Source organism: Urocitellus parryii, chromosome 1, assembly GCF_045843805.1.
Source record: "Urocitellus parryii isolate mUroPar1 chromosome 1, mUroPar1.hap1, whole genome shotgun sequence".
Taxonomy (NCBI): Eukaryota; Metazoa; Chordata; class Mammalia; order Rodentia; family Sciuridae; genus Urocitellus; species Urocitellus parryii.
The window spans coordinates 108,676,220-108,696,661 of record NC_135531.1 but is presented as its reverse complement, the minus strand read 5'-3'; the positions used below and the strand labels follow the sequence as shown (position 1 = coordinate 108,696,661).

Genomic DNA, 20,442 nt, shown 5'->3' with positions numbered 1-20,442 from the left:
GAATTATGAGGCAAACTCAGATCATCTTTTTTTTTTTTTTTTAAAAAAGAAAATGAGTTTATTTAACTCACAGTTTTAGAGGCTGAAAATCCAAAGAGCATAGCACCAATTCTGGTGAGGGCCCCTAGCTACATCATCTTGGAAGAGGGTATCATAATGGCAGGAGCACTAGCAAGAGTAAAAGGTAATCAGGCAAGACAGGAAGCCAAAAGAGGGAGCACAGCCAGTCTGGTTAATTTTAAGCAACTGTCCAAACTTACCAAAGGGTACCCTGAGAACTGCTTTAATCTCTTCAGAGGAGAGTTGCCTCAGTGATATTCCACTACTAAGCTCAACAGCTTAAAGTCCTCCCTCCTCTCTACCACCACACAGAGGACCAAGGCTCCAACACATGAATGCTGGGAGACAGACCACATCCAGACAATAGCATTATTATCCTTTTTTCCCCCATAACTTTTTAGTCATCTATGTGATTCAATTTCTTCTCCTCAGTACCTGAGCCCATGCCCTTGAGTCGGGGATTTCTGTATTTAAGTATTTTATCCCAACATGTCTCTGCTCTTCCCTCATCTCATTCATTTTTTTTTTAGACCATGAGTTTTTTTTTTTTTATTGGTTGTTCAAAACCTTACACGGCTCTTGACATATCATATTTCAGACATTAGTTTCAAGTGAGTTATGAACTCCCATTTTTACCCCAAATACAGATTGCAGAATCACATCAGTTACACATTCACCTTTTTACATAATGCCCTATTAGTAACTGTTGTATTCTGCTACCTTTCCTATCCCCTACTATCCCCCCTCCCCTCCCCTCCCATCTTCTCTCTCTATCCCATCTACTGTAATTCATTTCTCTCCTTGTTTTTTCTTCCAATTCCCCTCACAACCTCTTTTATGTAGTTTTTTTTAACAATGAGGGTCTCTTTCCATTTCCATGCAATTCCCCTTTTCTCTCTCTTTCCCTCCCATCTCGTGTCTCTGTTTAATATCAATCTTTTCTTCCTGCTCTTTCTCCCTGCTCTATTCTTAGTTGCTCTCATTATATCAAAGAAGACATTTGGTATTTGTTTTTTAGGGATTGGCTGGCTTCACTAAGCATAATCTGCTCTAGTGCCATCCATTTCCCTGCAAATTCCATGAATTTGTCATTTTTTAGAGCTGCGTAATACTCCATGGTGTATAACTGCCACATTTTTTTAATCCATTCATCCATTGAAGGGCATCTGGGTTGGTTCCACAGTCTAGCTATTGTGAATTGTGCTGCTATGAACATCGATGTGGCAGTATCCCTGTAGTAAGCTCTCTTAAGGTCTTCAGGGAATAGACCAAGAAGGGAAACTCAGATCATCTTGATCTCCAGTTTAGACTTGACCTCAAAGGCAAGCTCTCAAAAGCTTTTTTTTTTTTTTTTGTACAAAGTATTGAACCCAGGGATGCTTAACCACTGAGCCACAATCCCAGCCTGATTTTTTTTTGTTTTAAGACAGGGTCTCGTTAAGTTGCTTAGGGTCTTGCTAAGTTGCTGAGGTTGTCTTTGAGCTTGTGATCCTTGTGATCCTCGTCCTTCAGCCTCCAAAGTCACTGGGGTTACAGACATGTACCATCGTGCCCAGTTCAAAAACTTTTAAGCAGGAGAATGTGATTTTTTTTTTTGTTTTTGAAGAATTGGTGGTAGTATATCAATCAGATTTGGAATTTGATTGATAAAAAGGATAAATTGATCAAACTGAAAAAAACTAGTCAAAGTTAGTGTTTCTAGCCACTGGTTTTTAAAACCATGCTATTGGTAAAGGAATCAGTAAATGGAATTGGAGACCCCAGAAGGCTACTTGAGGATACTGCTAGGCACCATCTAGGAAACAGGAAAAAGACCCTCCTCAGACACTGAATGTGCTGGTATCTTGAACTTGGATTTTCTAGCCTCCAGATCTCTGAGAAATAAATTTCTGTTGTGTTTAAGTCACCTAGTTTATGGCGTTTTGTTATAGTTATCCAAGCTGACTAGGATACCAATTTAATCTTTACAATGAAAAACAAAAACAAAACAAACTAAGGGATACAAACTTCATGACCTTTTCAGGAATACCCAACCAAACTAAAGGAATTTTTTTTTTTTGCTCAAATATAAAAGCGTTGAACAGCTTAAAATGATGAGACTGTACTAAGTAGGCCCCAAACTTCAGAAAACAGATGAAATTGCCAAATTATTTGTTTAAAAAAAGTTGTAAGATCATCTTATAATATACAAGGCTTATAAATACATGAAGTAAGAGAGAACTCAACAATTTTGCCACTGGAAAATTGACTTGAAAATGCTTTCATTAAACATGAAAAATAAGCTAACAAGAATATTTCCAGTAGGCAGATCAAGTATAATTGGCTAACAATGATGGAGGAAAAACTAAAATGCCAATGAGGCCATAAAACTTGTAAAATTATTCCCAATTTAAAACAAATAAACAAACTCAAAGTCCTCCCCCAGAACTATTAAAAAAATAAAAAAGAGGCACATTTTTAAGGTACTTATGGGATGCACAACTGCATCATGGTACATAGAAATTACTGATTCCTAAAAAGCTTGAGACTTAAAATGCACATTTACAACAGACTATTTGTCCAAATCATTAATTCCAAATCTTGTCTCAAATCCTTTTCTTCTGTTGTTTTTCTTGTGTTCATTGTTCAAGTACACATACTTGACTTTGCTCTATGCTTTATGTTCTTTACATAACATTCATTCACTTGCTGACTTCTCTGCCAGGTGCTGTTCTAAGTATTGAGGATACTGCAGAGAGCTGAAATAGCATCATTACTCTGAAGAAATTGGGTTGTGTCAGTTTCCCTCCCATCAACTCCTTCATGTGGCTATCAGCAAAACTCCTTTGATGCCCATCTTGTTTGCTCCTTTGAACATAGGTTGGGTAGACATAGTTCACTGCAAACTCCTCATTTTAGGAATGAAAAGGAGCATTCACAAGTTGCCTTATGAAAGTCTTTGGCCATCTAATCAATTTTTCAGTGTTAAACTTTTATAAGCACCCCGGGGCTCATTATTTCTATATTTGTACTCTATTTAAAGAACTGCATCAGCCACAGAAAAAAAAGTAATTGTGTCTTTATTATCTTTATGTGTAGCAATTCATATTATTGGACAAGACAAACTGACAGGATCTTAAATTTTGGCCCAATGTCAGGGTAAGAAAAAGCTCTTTAAGAAATAGCTTTGTGGCGCTGGGGATGTGGCTCAGCGGTAGCGCGCTCGCCTGGCATGCGTGCGGCCCGGGTTCGATCCTCAGCACCATATACCAATAAAGATATTGTGTCTGCCGAGAACTAAGGTAAAAATGTTTAAAAAAAAAAAAAGAAATAGCTTTGTGATGGGGTAGAGAGAGAAGATGTGAGGGAAGGGGAGGGTGGATAGTAGGGGATAGGAAAGGTAGCAGAATACAACAGTTACTAATAGGGCATTATGTAAAATTGTGGATGTGTAACTGATGTTATTCTGCAATCTGCATTTGGGGTAAAAATTGGGAGTTCATAACCCACTTCAATCTAATGTATGAAATATGATATGTCAAGAGCTTTGTAATGTTGTGAACAACCAATAAAAAAAAAGAAATAGCTTTGTGACCTTGTACATACACTGAATCTCTAGATCACAGTATCATTATCTGTGAAATTAGAGTATTTGACCAACTTATTGCTACATTAATATATAAGGTATATTAACATTGAAATCAATGAATTTTAGGCATTAGATTTTAGGCAAAGGGAAAACACAACTCTCATTAAAAGTTTACTTGCCATTGAAAATGCTTTCCTTGCTGATGTTTCTGAAAGAAAAATAATGAAGCGAGGGAGTAACTGGTCTGACAAAGATCAGTTTGATCCTGAGCCAGACCAGAATTTACCCCCATCACCACACCCTCCTGTTCCATGGCTTCTAGTTCATGAATTTCACTAAAATTGAGAAGAGGATACTTCAGAAGTCACAGGGCAATCAGAAGAGAGAATTATGGATAATGTAAATGAAGGAAGTAGTATGGAGAATAGCTTTCAGTTTCCCCATCAATATGAGGTTGTTCTGCAACTATTACTTGGGGTCAGACAGGGTCAATTCTTGAATGAAAGAGCTGTCTGGATACCACAGGAAGTGGTGCTGCTAATTCAGCATGTGGCATTTTATCTACTAAAACAAAGCCCTATTTTAAGGGTCATAAAGTTGGGGTTTGGGTTGTGGCTCTTTATATTTGCATATATATATGTGTGTGTGTGTTTAGTAAAGAAGCAGAGATGGGAGAAGAGGCTGCCTAACTAAGCATTTTTCTTGAATGTCCTAACCAAATTCAGCTTTGAATAATTACATTCTTTTGCCTATGTACACTTTCTCAGCAGTTTCCTTGCATTTTTTGCCTCAAATCTTCAAAGCTTTTCACCATGTGGGCTCCAAACCACAAGTATGAAAATGTTCAGATTCCTTTTTGGCAATGCCTGCTGAAAGAGATACCTGTGGTTGCTCTATATCCTGGTCTAGATTAGTGGTTGAACAGTGTCCACTGGGAAGAATGGTGGCTGAATCACCAGTCATTGATTATTTGAGACATCTGTACAGTATAAATGTGGAAATACTTTATAACTCACGTTTTCAGTTTTGACCAGTAAGTAGCTCAGTCACTTGGAGAATCTAACATTTAATGAATTTATATTTTAAGAAACAGCTGTTATTATAATACACAGAGGGACTGTTATTTTAGAAAGACAATGACTGTTTTTTTCTGATGGAGAGTTAATTTGAGTGGAAGTGAAGAGACCTGAGTTCTATGTTCTAGTGTTGGGCCACCCACAAACTAGCTCTGTGGTCATGATCTATCTTCTTCACATGGAGCTTCTGTTATTTCATCCAGAAACACTATTTGCAAATATTTTCTCCCATCTGTAGGTTGTCTCTGCTCTGTTGATTTTTCATTTTGCTATGCAGAAGTTTTTTAGTTTGATGTAATCTCATTGGTCTATTTTGGCTTTTGTTTCCTGTGCTTTTGGACTCTTCTAAAATTTTTTTGCCCGTCTCAATGTCCTGAAACATTTCCCTTTTGTTTTCTTCTAGTAGTTTCATAGCTTCAGGCTTCACACTTAAAGTCTTTAATTCATTTTTACTTTATTCTTCTGCACATGGGTATTCAATTTTCCCAGCATGATTTATTGAAGAGTCTGTCCTTTCTCTAGTAAAAGTTCTTAGCACTTTGTTGAAACTTTGCTATACATTTGTGGGTTTACTTCTTGGCTTTCTTCTGTTCCATTGGTGAATGTGTCTGTTATTATGTCAGTACCATGCTACCATGCTGTTTTGATTACTATAGTCTTATAGTTTGTTTTGAAGTCAGGTAGTATAGTGCCTCTTGATTTGTTCTTTATGCTAAGATGACATTAGCTATTAGTTTTTTTTTTTTCCTTTTGGTTCCATATAAATTTTAAATTGTTTTCCCTAGTTTAGTTCTGTGAAAATTTTCATTAGTATTTTGATAGGGATTATATTGAATCCATAAATAGTTTTGGGTAGTATGGCCATTTTAATAATATTGATTCTTTCAATCCATGAACATGGAATGCTTTCCACTTCTTCAAGACTTCTTCAATTTCTTTCATCATCATTTTATTATTTTTACTATAGAGATCTTTAATTTCTTTTATTAAACTTGTTAGTAAGTATTTTATCTTATTTTTTTGTGACTATTGTAAATGGAGTTGCTTTCTTGGTTTCTATTTCAGATAATTGTCTTTGGTCATATTGCAATGCTACTGATTTTTGTGTATTGATTTTGTATTCTGCAAATTGGCTGAATTTGTTTATTAAATCTAATAATATTTTGGTGGAGTCTTTGGGGATCTCTGCATAAGATCATGTCATCTGCAAACAGTGACAATTTGACTTCCTGCTTTTGATTCCAATGCCCTTTTATTTCTTTCTGTTTTTTGCCTGATTGCTCTGGCTGAGACTTCCAGTGCTGCATTCAATAAATGAAATTAAAGTGAGCATTGTGATCTTCTAGATCTTAAGTGAGAAAACCTTCACCTTTCCCCCATTCCAGTAAGATGTTAGCTATTGGCTCATTAAGTGGTCTGTATTATGTCCTCCAAAACCTAATTTGTTCAGAATTTTCATGTTGAAGTGATGTTGCATTTTATCAAATGCCTTTTCAGTATCTATTGAGATGATAATTTTTTTTGTTCTTCTTCTTGATGTATATTTCTGTGATATATCACATTCATTGATTATTTTGAAAATTCTTGTATTTTAAGATGAATCCCACTTGATCATAATGAATAATATATTTTTAAAAAATATTTTTTAGTTTAAATAGATCTTTTATTTTATTTTTTTATTTATTTAAATGCAGTGCTGAGGATCCAACCCAGGGCCTCACATGTGCCAGGCAAGTGCTCTACCACTGAGCCACAACTCCAGTCCCATGAATAATCTTTTTAATGTGCTATTGGATTTTGTTCTCTACTGTTTTGTTGAGAATTTTTGCATCTCTGTTCATCAGGGATATTGGCCTGTGGCTTTCTTTCTTTGTTGTGTCCTTGTTTGGTTTTGGTATTAGTGCAATGCTCTCCTCATAGAGTGAGTTTGGAAGAATTCCTTCCTTTTCATTTTTTGGAATAATTTAAGAATTGGCATTAGTTTTTTTTTTTTTTTAACTTTTTGTAGAATTCAGTAGTGAAGTCTTCTGACCCTGGACTGTTCTTTGATGGGAGAATTTTAATTACTGTTTCAACCTCATTCTGCATTATTAATCTGTTCAGGTATTCTATTTCTTCATGGTTCAGTCTTGGTAAGAAGTGTCCCATAATTTTTCCTTTTCTTCTAGGTTACCAAATTTGTTCCATATAGTTGTTTATAATACTTTTCTTGTAATCCTTTGTATTTCTATGGTGTCAGTTGTAATGACTTCTTTTTCATTTCTGATTTGAATTTTTAGGCTTTTTCCTAGTCTAGTAAGAGTTTGTCAATTTTGTTTATCTTTTTGAAGAAACAGCTCTTCATTTTGTTGATGTTTTCAACTGTTTTTTTTTCTTTATTTCACTTATTTCTCTTCTGATCTTTATTATTCTCTTCTACTAATTTTGGGTTTGGTTTGCTCTTGTGTTTCCAGCTACTTCAGGCACAGTGATATGTTGTTTATTTGAGATCTTTATACTTTTTTTGATGTTGGCGTTGATTGCTATAAACTTTTCTTTCAGTTATACTTTTGCTTTTTTCCATAAGCTTTGGTACATTCTGTTTCTGTTTTCATTTGGTTCAAGAAATTTTTCCATTTCCTACTTAATTTTCTTCTTGAGACACTAATTATTTAAGAGTTAATATTTTTAATTTCCATGTATTTGCATAGGTTCCAAAGTTTTTCTTATTTTTTGGTTCCTGGTTTTACCACAATATGACCAGAAAAGATACAATTTTAACTAATTTTTTTTTCGGGGGGGAGGGGTGGTGGTGCTGATAATCAAACCTAGGGCTTAATGTGTGCTAGGCAAGTACTCTACCACTTAGCTGTATCTCTGGGGCCCAGAATTTAAAAAAAAAATTTTTTTTGAGAATTGTTCTGTAGCCTAATATACTATCTGTCTTGGAGAATATTCCATGTGCCATTAAGAATGTATGTTCATTTTTAAAATTTGTTTTAGTTGTAGATGGACACAGTATCTTTATTTTTACTTATTTGTTTTTATGTGGTGCTGAGGATTGAACCCAGGGCCTCACGTGTGGGAGGCAAGCATTCTATCACTGAGCCACAAACCCAGCCCAAGAACATATATTCTTTAGGTGTTGGGTGAATTGTTCTGTAGATATGCTTTAGATCTGTTTGGTCTAGGATGAAGTTTAACTCTGTCATTTCTTTGTTGATTTTTTGGTATGGGTGATCTATCCAATTCTGAAAGTAGGGTGTTAAAGGCCCTTACTATTAAATTTTTTATATTTGTTTAATCAGGGATAATCATAGAAAACGACTTCAAATGCAGGAAGATAAAAGGAACATTTATTAGTAGATGAAAAAGTAACCCAGAGAAGAGCTTGGAATCAATTATTTAATGTTCTATAAATAATCTGTAGCACAAAATACATGATTAACTCTCCAAGTTATTATAAGGTAGGTTAATTCTTGTGAACAGACACATGCTAAATGGTTAAAGATAAATGGCAGAACAATGTAGGACAGTGCTTTGTGTAAAAAAAAACAGCAGATGTGCCTCAAACACAGGCATTGATGAGGTCATGCCTCTAGGCACAAAATAACAAACTGTAATTAGAAGATGATGGGCTCTTGCCAGGATTTAGAATGTTGGGAAGAGACTTCAGAATCATTGCAGGTAGTCTCCTCTGTGTAATACACTACTGACAGTGCTAACAAAATGGTGGGCATTGTTGGATGATATGTTGGAAGTAAAACAAAATAATTTGGTATGGAAATACTTATATATAGGTATATTGGTTTTTAATTGTTGCATAACATTACCTCAAAATTTAGTGGCTTAAATATTTGGGAGTAGTTATGCTCGTGGTTCAGGGTCTCATGAGGTTGTAGTCAGTATGTAGTCAGGAAATAAGAACTTTACAGAGGCTGGAGGATCTGCTTCCAAAGTGGATCATGAATATGACCAATGCAGGAGGTCTCAGTTCTTCACCCATGTGACTCTTTCACTAGAACTCCTTGCAATGATAGATGACTTCCCACAGAAAGGAGATCTAAGAACAAAATGGAACTAGTATCTTTAAGACCTAGGCTTTGAAGTTCTACTCTGTCATTTCTGCAATACCTTATTAGTTATGCAAGTCTACTCTATTGAATGTGAGTATAGTTACATAATGCAGGGACCATTGGAGGCCATCTTGGAGTCTAGCTACAATAATAGGGTATAGTTACAGTTAGTAGTAGAGCATAGTTTATGAACAGCATGAGAGAATGAGTAAGCTTTACAAAAGGACTATTTTCCTTTTCTTTTTTCTTTTTTTTTTTTTTTTGTTGTTTGGTTTTTGCCTAGTAAGAGATGCAATGAACCTAGAAAATAAAACTGGGATTCAGAAAAGTTTAACCCAAAACAGCTCATCTGATAGCAACTCTAATTTCTATTATTTCTTCCAGTTCTTCTTATCTTTCTTTTATTTTTCTCACATACTTCCTATACCTTAGGCTATCAGTCTAGGAAGGTTTTTCCACTTCACGCCTGAGTGCAGTCCCCTCTGTACAGTCTTTGTCTCTGAAGGATTTGGTCCCTCAGTGAGGTTTTATGCACATTCTTTGTTAAATTTCCCCAAACCACATCTCCTTCTCTTTCTGCTCCTCTTCTACTCCTTCCCCTCAGTTTCTCCTCCTCCTTCTCTTTCTTCTTCTGCTGCTCAAAGACTTCAAGTAAGTTCTACTGCAGACAGGATAAATTAATCTTAAGCCCAATGCTTAAGACTGACCCTTCATCACTGAGCACTACCTTCTTTTCTAACATTGCTTTTCATAATCCCTAACAAAACCATTTGCTCTCCACCTCCAAGCCTTGGTTCATACGTTTTTCTTTGCCTTGTGACCCCTGGTAGGTCTTCATTTACCCAAAGACTTCCTTTTATCCAGGCGGATGTTAAGATAGGTCACAGATATTGCAGCTGTCAGTCAGGTTTGCTGTAATCTCTACTTTGTCCTATTTGTCTCAGTGTTCTCAAATGGGGATAATAGATCCTACCCTATGGACTAGTGAGATTACAAGAACTTCTAGTTCTTTTTCTTTTTAAATCCTAGGTTCAAGATTAACTTTTTTCATGAGTCTTCATGCTCATGTTGATTTTTGTTCCTTTTAAAGTCCTGGCAAGTCATTTCGAAGTTGACTCATTTGGCAAATATTCATATTTTGTTTATCATTTTTCTCCCCAGTAGATTTTGAATTATTAAGCCCAGAGACAAAGCTTGTAAATCACAATAGTCCCCATAGTTTCTTGCATTTAGATCTTTAATGAGTACTGTTGGTGGATTTTCCCCAAAGTTGTGAATGATGGATTCATAGGGACATTATAATCTCTAAAATTGATAAATGGATCACCACGGTCTTCTTCAGGCTATCCCTTAACTCCACCTACATGATGACTGTGGGGTTGGCTGATTACATAGATGAGGCTTTATCCTTATGCACCCACGGCAGCCATTTAAGTCTTAATCACAGTGTGTATCATGCTGTATTGAAATGCAGCTTGTAGCTGCATTGTGAGCTCTCTCAGGGTAGCTCAATGCCAGACATCATTAGGACCTTGTCTGGTTTTTGCTTGATGGGAAGTTGCCCAAGAAATTCTAGAACCATTCTTTAACACTCGATTCATGTTAATGTGTAGGGATTTGGGGAGTCTTGTTTATATAACTATATAATCACATGTTATATAATCAGGGTTCTCTAGAGGATCAGAATCAACAGTATGATTATAAAAAGGGGACTTATTAGATTGGCTTACACAGCCAGAAGCTGGATAGTCCACCGTGGCTGTCTGCATCCTGGAGAGATGGAAGAACCAGTAGTTGTGCAGTCCAAGAGGCTGAAACCCCAGAACAAGAGGGATCAATGATGCTACCCTAGTCTGAGATGGAAGGCTTCTGCAAAATCCCTGGAGAATCACTGGCATAGTCCTCTTTGGAAAAGTGAAGAAGCAAGAGTCTGATATCCTCAGGTGATTACAGCAGCAATCATGAACCCCTTCAAGAAGAATCAAGCTTGCATCTGCTGCTGCTTCCTTGTTTTTCCAACATTTATTCCATCCAAGCCACCATCCTGTTGGACAGTGCTGCTCATGCTTAGAGAGGGCCTCCACTTCAGTTTGCTCTCCCACCTGCCAGTCATTACTGGACACACCCTCATTAACACATCCAGAAGCCTTTCAATCACAGGCATCGCTTAATCCAATCAAATTGACAATTCAAATTAACCATTACACATGTACAGCTTGAAATGAAGAGTCATGCTTGGGCAATGGAATGTGCTGTTAGAATGACTAGTCTCTAGTTTAGATCTTGAATGTTCCCCAAAGGTGCATGTGTTAAAGGCTGTTCCCCAGTGTGTACTGTTAAGGGGTGGTGGAAACATTAAAAGATGGGTCCTAGAAGGAGGTTTTGGATCATTGGAGGTGTGCTCTTGAAGGGGATAGTGGGACCTCATGCCTTCCTCTCTCTGTCACACCTGGCCATGAGGTAAACAGGCCTTCCCCACCTGAGCACCTGACACTTCAGACCCAAAGCAATAAAGCCAATTGGTTTGTTAGCACAAAGCTGAGTGACACACATTGAGTGGTGAAAATACAAATCATGACTGTGCCTCAAGGATTCCTTTTATCAGCAAAGTTGTATTTCCATAATTGTTCTCATCTGAGGGTGTTCTCAGGGCAATCAGAAAAAGTTAATCATTGATATGCTGAAGCTGAACTATGGACACCATGTTCATAGGCACGAAGCCTCAGGAAGAACAGCACATTGCCTTCTCCCCCACCTGGGCAGCCTGTCTGAGTCGTTTGAGGAGAAGCAAGTAGCACAGCCTCTCTAGGCCTGATAGAGTGGCCAAGTGGAATAGATGGCTCTTGGCATCCAGGGGGGAAAATTGATTGTGGAAAAGTGGCTATTCTTAATTAAGAAATTGGTTTTAATCTAGAATACTGTGAGAAGATCTTGGAGATAGGTAATAAGCTTGAGAAAAAAACTGGATGTGGGGACCCTAGTTATTTCTATGTGTACAATTAATGGTTTTAGAAAGGTGATCGAATTTAGAGCCCAAAAGGAATTGCCTAGAATCGTTTATCCCTCTGTTGTTGCAAAATAAATTAGTAAGCAGACGCCCTGTTATTTATTTCTCCTTAACACACTGATAAAGAAAATACTGTTTATTATGAGTACCAGACTCATCCATTGTAAGGATTTTATTCAACCTGATTATGGAGGCTTTTATGGTGGCATAAGCAAGCCTGTATTCCAAGCGGAGCTGCAAGGCAGGAAGAGTTAACTCTTCGGGCTGTGTCTCCTCTTCTAATAGGAGCACTTTAGCAATGCTAATCAGTTGTACTGATTTTCTGTTTTGATTTTTTCATAATAATTAAGTGAATGATCTGGGATGCAATCAAGTTTGGCACTAGGGGGTTCATGCAAATGACTTATATTTTTTACATTTAAAATTTTGTTAAATGGAATCATAAGGAAAATTATTTGACGATGAAGACCGGGTGGGTGAGGGTATCTTAATATTCAATTTAGAGTTTTGAATATATTCAAAATATTTCTTTTTAATGAAGCACATTACTACTGTGTTGCTTTTTTCCAATTGAAATAATGCTGTTTTTAAAAAATTATATTTTGTTTTTATTTGCACTCTAGTGTAGAAAATTATATGAAAGCATAGAAGACAGAAATAGGGGAAAACATATTCAACTTTTCCTTCACCAAATCAGGCTTAAAGGAAAAAGCATGCTCACCTATAGAAGACAACAAATAAAATAGAGTACAATGTAATTTTATCTATTTTATCTGTTAACTGTTGGATTGCATATCAGAGCCTTCATTAAACAATATGGAACAAAAGGGCAGTCTACATTTTCTATTATAGTGAAATGTTGTGTTTCTATAGGTATAGTTTATTAACATATTTGTGAGATGTCTTCTTTTTCCAACGTTTATAACATTTGCACTGTTTTCTCGGTTTTACCATCTTACATGAGTTTGCTTGATCCCTGTATATTGATCTAGCCATTCCTTTTACTTTTGACATCTTATTCTCTAATTTAGGTTGTTCTAGAACTCAGTTAATTTTCTGATTTTAATTAATAAACTGCTTGGGGATGAAGAGACCAAATTTATATAGGTAACCACACACATACACATCTTTTTTTAAAATCTTTTGTTTTTATTTTATTTTTATTTATTTATTTATTATTTTTATTATTAGTTGTTCAAAACATTACATAGCTCTTGACATATCATATTTCATACATTTGATTCAAGTGGGCTATGAACTCCCATTTTTTCCCCGTATACAGATTGCAGAATCACATCGGTTACACATCCATGTTTTTACATACTGCCATACTAGTGTCTGTTGTATTCTGCTGCCTTTCCTATCCTCTACATATACACATCTTTTAACATACTGATCTTTTCCCTTCCACAAATGCCACCTGTGACTTTGTGATGCAGTTTGACATTTCTACATGCTGAATTTAAAAAGCAATGAGGAGGTGACCAAATTCTGCTTTTTTCCTGCCACCCACTTTCACAAGCATTGCATCAGGTGCAAAGCAAAAAGAGAAACTGGAAGTCTAGTGTCACAATTTTTACATTGAGAGATCACACAGTCTCATTGTTTTCCTTGGCAGTTTTATTTGCTTGGGGGTAATTTCTAACTTTACAGACTAAACATTTCTAATTGGTAAATGGATGGTTTGATCTGAGATGGTGACTCAGGAAATAAACTCCTCAATTTGGGGTAATTGTTTATGAGGAGATAGCAGATTACTGCTCACCAACCTTCATTTTGTCTTTGAGGAAAGAATGAAAGTTAATATATGAATTTCACACTTCATTGAAACAAAATGCTTACCCTGGCAAAGAAAAGCTATGAGACAGAGATATATTTGCTCTGCTTATTTGTTACAACCAAATATAATAAATGTCTTCTTTTTCTGACAGATGAGGGAAACACTAGGCATATATTACATGTGTTCAGCTGTAAAATGAGAACAATAAAACCCCTACTTTTTGGGCAAGCTGTGAGGATTAAATAGATAGTTCATGAGGAGCTCAGTACTGTGTCTAGCTCACAATAATAAGCCAGGAAATGTTAGCCATTATTTATCATTCTCCTCCTCCTCATCATCATTTTTAATTCATTCCAGTTAGATGGAATAGCTTTTTTGTTACATAATGTTAAACTTCAGATTTTACAACTTTTTAATGTAAGCCAATGAGAAATATCAATAATTGCAGTTATGTTATAAGTCATATTTTGGCTAATTATGCTTTATATATTGCATTAGAATATGCTTCCTAAAGATTTCACAACTTCTCTTAATGACTAACACTATTTTTAAATTATCTTACAAACTCAGATACTTTTTTATTCCAAATCACTTTCTCTTACTTTAGTCTTTGTGGAGTCAGAGATAAATAATTTGCCATAACGTATTTAAAATACTTGCCCTTCTCTGCAGTCTTGATCTTGGAGAATTTATTTTACTATTTCCTTGTTCACTCTGTCCTCCTGAATTTGAAGGCTAAACTACATCCTAGTTGTTTTTTTTCCCTTTCATTTTCATTTATTATTTATTTAATATTATCTTTTCAAATAAAAAAGTTATCATTTAATACATTTGATTCTCAAATACTAAGAACTGTTAACTTCATGGTATGGAAAATTAAAGTCTGGAAATGATAGCTTGGGTCAAATAATCTGCCCCATTGTTATTAGTTTCACAACAGGCAGGTTAATGCTTTTTTTTTTTCTGTAATTTGGTCAATGGATCAGCTATTTCTAATTTGATGTCCATTTTTTACAATGACACAGTGTGACAATTGAGCTTTTCCTTCCGAGTGTTAATTTCCAAGAGGTGAAGAAATGCTTGTGATTCCCAGGTGCATATGATATTACAATTGTTACATACATGTGCCTGGCAAATAGTAGATATTCACCAAATTCCTGTAGGTGGCTTTACTGGAATACCTCATAGAAACCTCAAACTTGATTCATCTAACACTGAACTTGAAGCTTCCCTCCCCAGAGGAGGAGAGTTTTGTGCTTCCAATCTCAATGAACAACTGATCATTTCCACCAGGACTAAACCAGAAGTCTTTCTTTTCCCCTTGTATTTAGTACCCAAGTCCTATGGTTCCACCTTTTAAAAGACTCCTAGAGTCACTCAACTCCCTGCCAGCCCAGTTCTGCTTCCTGGATCACCACATTGGCATCTGACCTGGCATCTGACCTGTTGTCCCCTATAGCCAGAGTCATCTTTCCAGTGTCACTCAGTACCCTTTACTAGCTCCCTGTTATCCTGGGATGAAGTTCCATATTTTACAATGTCTTATAAGACCTGCTGTGGTATGCCCCCAGTCTTCTTCTCCAACTATCTCCTTTCTCTTGCTATAAATTGATTTGAGTTCCCCAGATGCACCTGGCCCTCCCTCACCCCTGGATCTCTCTGTCTGGAACATTCTCCCTCTTCTTTTTCCTCTCTTTTGCCAGCTTACCTGTTTTCCAGGCTTCCAAATATGTTGCCATTTGTTTTTTGATTATGATCTTTAGCTTCGTTTTTTTCAAAATGGACCTCTAAACACCTTTTATTTTTCTATTTATTTATTTTTGCAGAAACCACTACAAGATAGCTTCTTTTCAGCAAATGGAGAACCTGAAGCAGTGCATTTAAGATATTTATGTCACAATCAATACATTATAAGAATCTTAAAGGATAGGGAAGGGGACTAGTTCTGTATTTTGTAACCAGTTTCTCATGGCACCTAAGATTGGGTAGGCATTCAGTCCATGTTGAAAGAATTATTGAATGTCTCTCAGCTTGAGCCAGAGGTGCCTTTCTTGGAGTCAAAGGAGCTTCTGTTTCATCATTTATTCTCTAGGACAAATGAGGCCAGATTTCTCTGTGGGCCTTCTTCTTCCAGAAGGGAATATGCCTGGTGAGAGAATCTGGAAGCTCTGTGTTGTTCTGGTGGATTCCTTTAATAATCAGCTGGCGTGGATGAGAAGGGCTTTTGTGGTGGTGGTAATTAATGATGATCTGCACATTTTAGTGATTTAAAATTCCGTAGGCACTCTGCATAACATAAGAAACACCTCTCTTTTGTGAACCACAAAATCTAGTGCCCTGGCTATTTAAATACAGGGACTGTTATGCATGTGTCAGCCCTAGAGACAACTGGTACTGAGTGATTACTCTACTGAAAAGAATTCTGTTTGGGTGATTTTAATGCAGTTCTATTTTTTTTTTTTGCAGGTTGTTCTTCAGGAAAAAAATGATTATTTCTTTGAATTCATGCCTGAGCCTTGTCTGTTTACTGCTGTGCCACTGGATTAAGACAGCATTGCCTCTGAATCTTGAAGACCCTAATGTGTGCAGCCATTGGGAAAGGTAACCATTCTCAAAGCAGCCTGAGGAATAATTGCCCAGAAGTTCCTCTGTATATTATCATTATCACTCTGACATATAAAATTAGAATTCAAGGAGACTGTGAAATTGCTTTTCTGTAAAAATCATTAGGCATATCTAATAGGTTGAGTAGTATTACTCACTTTGGTCTTATAGAATATATATTGTGTAGAAAAAAAAAAAAACCTTGATAGATCTGATTCTAATACAGGTGCAATTGAAGACCTGGGGAAAACATTAATACCTCAATTAGAATGAAGTCCCTAAGGTCTTGCCTGCTCTGAATTTATTTGCAGTAATTTTAGAGAGCTGGGCCTATGCTTGGGAACAATGAGGGAGCAGCGTGAGGCAGCAGGGAACAAAACACTACAGTGTTGGAATGTATGAGATAAAAAAATTGTGCCTTTGATGGCTTAAAAAGAGAGAACCCAGTTTTGGAGGATGGGGCAAGGCTCATGGGAATGGTTTCCACTGAGATGGTTCTTGAAGAGCTGAAAGATGAGTGGATAGCAATGGTTGGGAGAGTTCTAGGAATCAAAGATAGCTTGAAACCCGTAGCTGTGGACCATTAGGACTGTGCCCACAGCAAGTACAGTGCTGGAGGAGGGGGAGATTGGATGCATTGTGGGAAAGCAGCTTATAGGTACAAAATTTGTACTGATTCCTTGCTCAACATTTGCCCAACATTAGCAGTGTCCAGGTTTCTGCAATTTGCAGTAGGAAACACAGAAGTTCGAAAAAACAAAAATTAAAACAAAAACAAATAAACAACAACAACAATACAAAAACCAGTCAACCTCGGGGATCTTATGTTCCTTTTGGAACCAAAAGTAACACAAGTGATTGGTGATATGTAGGACAAACATGATTGGTAGCACAAATAGAGTCTGCTCTGTTCTTATGTATTACTTTTATTCCCAAGAAATTATCTTTATCTAAAAATAACAATGTGAATGCAAGCATTTCAAACAAATTGAAGGTGCTAAGTACTAAAGGGTAAAATGTATTTGACTAGCTGGGAGTACAATTATATCAAACTCTTGGTCTGGTTTTCATGTTACCCTCAGTACCATAATTAGCAAACCAGAGCTCATCTGTTGTCATGCTGTTTGGAAGCCCAAAGTCCATGCTGTTAGGAAGCCCAAAGTCCAGAGGTTCTTCTAGCACTTCAGTGGTGTTCTCCTTTGGGATTTCTGGTTCCTTCCTCATAGCATTACTTTTTGGTAAGGCCTGGTCCTCCTCTCATTGATAGTATCACAATAAGGACAACAAAAACAAAATTACTCATTCCATCGATGAAGTCATATATCACTATGAAATGTTAAGCTGTAAATATGTGTATAACACATTTGTGATATTAACTATTTTATGTAGAACTGAAGAGGAAGACAGCCTATTAATTATCTTTATGATTTTTATAGAACCTCCTCTAAGTCATCTCACTAAGAGAGTATGCAATTAATATTAAAATAATAGAAATGAGTTTAGGAATACTCAAGTGGGTACATATCAAATTTAGAAAAAGGAAAGACTTCTGGTTGTTTAATTTCATAGAGGATGATAGCAGGAAAAGTCAAGTTTGTGAGATGTTCTGAAATAAGAATCAACAGATCTTGATGATGCATTGACTACAGGATGTGCAAGAGGTCTGCCGGAATTCAGCACCTACTGTGTGAAAGAATAGAGGTTCATTGCACATAGGGAAAATTAAAAGGAGAGCGTGTTTGAGAGGGAAGAGAGTGTGTTTTTGCCATATTGTGTTCATAAAAAAACAGCTTGAGTCATGGGCCTGGAAGTGTTTGGGATAGTAGATATGGGAGCAGCCAACATGATGAGATATGAACAAATAGGTTCTGAAAGAAAGAGTATTGGAGGAAAAAACTCCAAGGCTTCAAATAATCTAGTACCTGCTTATAGGTACAAAATGTGTACTGATTCCTTGCTCAACATTTTCCCAAGGCTGTCAATACATACTGTGTTGTTCTGTTTACCCCTGATCCTTCCCTCTCTCCAGAACACTGCCTTGCATGTGGCAGTGGCTCAACATATAATTACCAAGTGAGTGAGTCTACTTCCTAGTAGTGTATGAGATGACCAAATACAAACATCCATTGGGATGGGGTGTAGAGATCATGACAGATAGACAAGGGGCACAGTAATCTTTAAACTTCATGTAATTCTGCAGTTGCACAACTGGCTAAGGCAAACTCTCTCTTTGAGTGGGGAGAAATAGGGAAATGAGTTTTTAAAACGACTGCTAGAAAGGATTCAAGTTGTAGTCTTATTGATAAGGTTCCTCTTTTAAGACTAATGATTTCTAGAGAAAAGGTAAAAGAAAGTGGAATTGTTTCTAAAGGAATGAAAAAGGTATAGAAAGGTAAATTAAAATGATCTAATAAAGGTGCAGATGATAGGTTCTGTACTTTCAAAATGGGCTTGAATTAAAATGAGGAGAGAAAATTAGCTCCAAGAATACAATTCTTGGTAGTAGGGGTCATTGTAGCCTTTTTTTTATATTAAAAGTCACCTGTGCCCCATGGTTCAGAGCCATGGAATCACCGGATCCTTGCTTCTCAGTGTGATCTGTGGACCTGGGTCCTGAGCTCATGCGAAACTCACTCTGGGCCCCACCCCAGCCCCATGGAGTCACAATCTGAATTTTAACAAGCTCCCCTGGGGATTTGTCTGCACATTAAATTTGAGAAGCACCAAACAAAAATGCTTCTATTAGTGCCTTTTAGTTGCACCCCCACTGATATCTGAATATTTATTTTCAAATAGAGTTGTGCCTTGTTTGAATGCGGCAATTGTGAGTCTAAGAAATTGTGCATAAAATGAAAAGAAAGAAAATGAAATCATTAAAAATACACAGGCATTTTTGTGATTAAAGGAATTCTGCACAACATCCTTTTGGAAAATGAATAATTGTGTGAAATTCTCTGTTCCTCCTTCCCATCCTCTTTTTCTATTCTGTGAATTGGAGCTCCTCTATCTGGTGAGGATTCTTCTCAAAAAGGCACTAAGAAAGAGAAACCACTCTTTGCCCAAAGGTTCAATTACTAATACAGAAGTGGTAATAATAGAATCAGCAGTACTGAAGTGAGCTAAGAAATGATGATTATTACCATATCTGATTAAAGTAACAAGATAATTTAGGCAGATAACATGTAATTAACCACTTTGGAATGTGTCCAAGTGGTAATGGCTTCTCCCCACCCCGATTTTTTGACCTTAAATTAAATCTTGCTGGGGTTTCTCCTGGATGACACTTAATAGGTTAAAATCATGATGATGATATGTTTTCAGTGTATTTGAGAAGATTCAACAAACAACCAGGAAATAAGGAGTTTTGCATTCTAATGCTGAAAATAGTGCTAAATTGGGATCAGATTCCTTTTGCACCACAGTTTGCTCCACACTGTCTGCTTTAGAGACTCTAAATCAGTGTTTTACATGGTGACATTTGAGAGGTGACAGGGGTAGGATGGTGCCTGGTTATTCTGGTGTGAGTGTTGAATCTAGGCTGACTCACTAGCGCTGAGACCTCATTTACCACAAAAACCAGAGTAGACTAGACAGTGGGAAGGTGTCTTCCCACTTTATGGCTGGAGGAGCAGCTGCTGAAGAACGTAGAGTTCCCTGGACTGTCAGCAGAGGAGCTAATTCAGTTCAAATAGTAGCCAGGCACTGGCCAGAGCAGTGATGATCAGAGGAGGTCAGCCTGCATCAAAGATATTTGTCTTCATGCTGCAAACTTAGGGCCTCCAGCAAGTGGGCCCACTGAACAATGACAAACTAATTGCCTGGTGATAGGTGGGTATTGAGCAAATTAGATAAAGTCACTTACAGAACATTTGGCAATCATCATTTGAAGACTATATTTACCAACATGAAAAATGCTTATGATGTAGCCAAGTTTCAAAAATATAGGCATGGCATGATTACAATATGGAAAAAATGTAAATAAAACCCTCAAACTAAAAACTGAAAAACCCTAGAGAAGAAGAAGCAGAGCAAAACAGTATTGGTGGTTATTTAAAAGTTATAGAGTTCTCTGCCTCTTAAATTTTTTTTCCAAATTTTGCAGTATAATACCCTTAAAAATGAAGAGAGAGAGAGAGAGAGAGAGAGAGAGAGAGAGAGAGAGAGAGAGAGAGAAAGAAGAATTCTGTACAGAAAAGAATGTATGAAAAAGTAAAAGAAATGAAATTTGAGTTGGAGAGGCTTGGCACACTTCTCCTATTTTGTCTGTTTATGTCCTACACCAGCGAGGCATC

At 36.7% G+C, this 20,442-nt stretch overlaps 1 protein-coding gene across 1 annotated transcript in view; it reads left to right on the top strand.

Moving 5' to 3' along the window:
- The first annotated feature begins 16,028 nt into the window (after positions 1-16,028).
- The window catches only part of Megf10 (multiple EGF like domains 10), a 120,102-nt gene continuing 115,688 nt past the window's right edge, over positions 16,029-20,442 (top strand). The window contains exon 1 of the mRNA XM_026413830.2: positions 16,029-16,147. Within this exon, the coding sequence (XP_026269615.2) occupies positions 16,032-16,147 (116 nt within the window). The 5' untranslated portion in view covers positions 16,029-16,031. The remainder of the gene's footprint in view (positions 16,148-20,442) is intronic.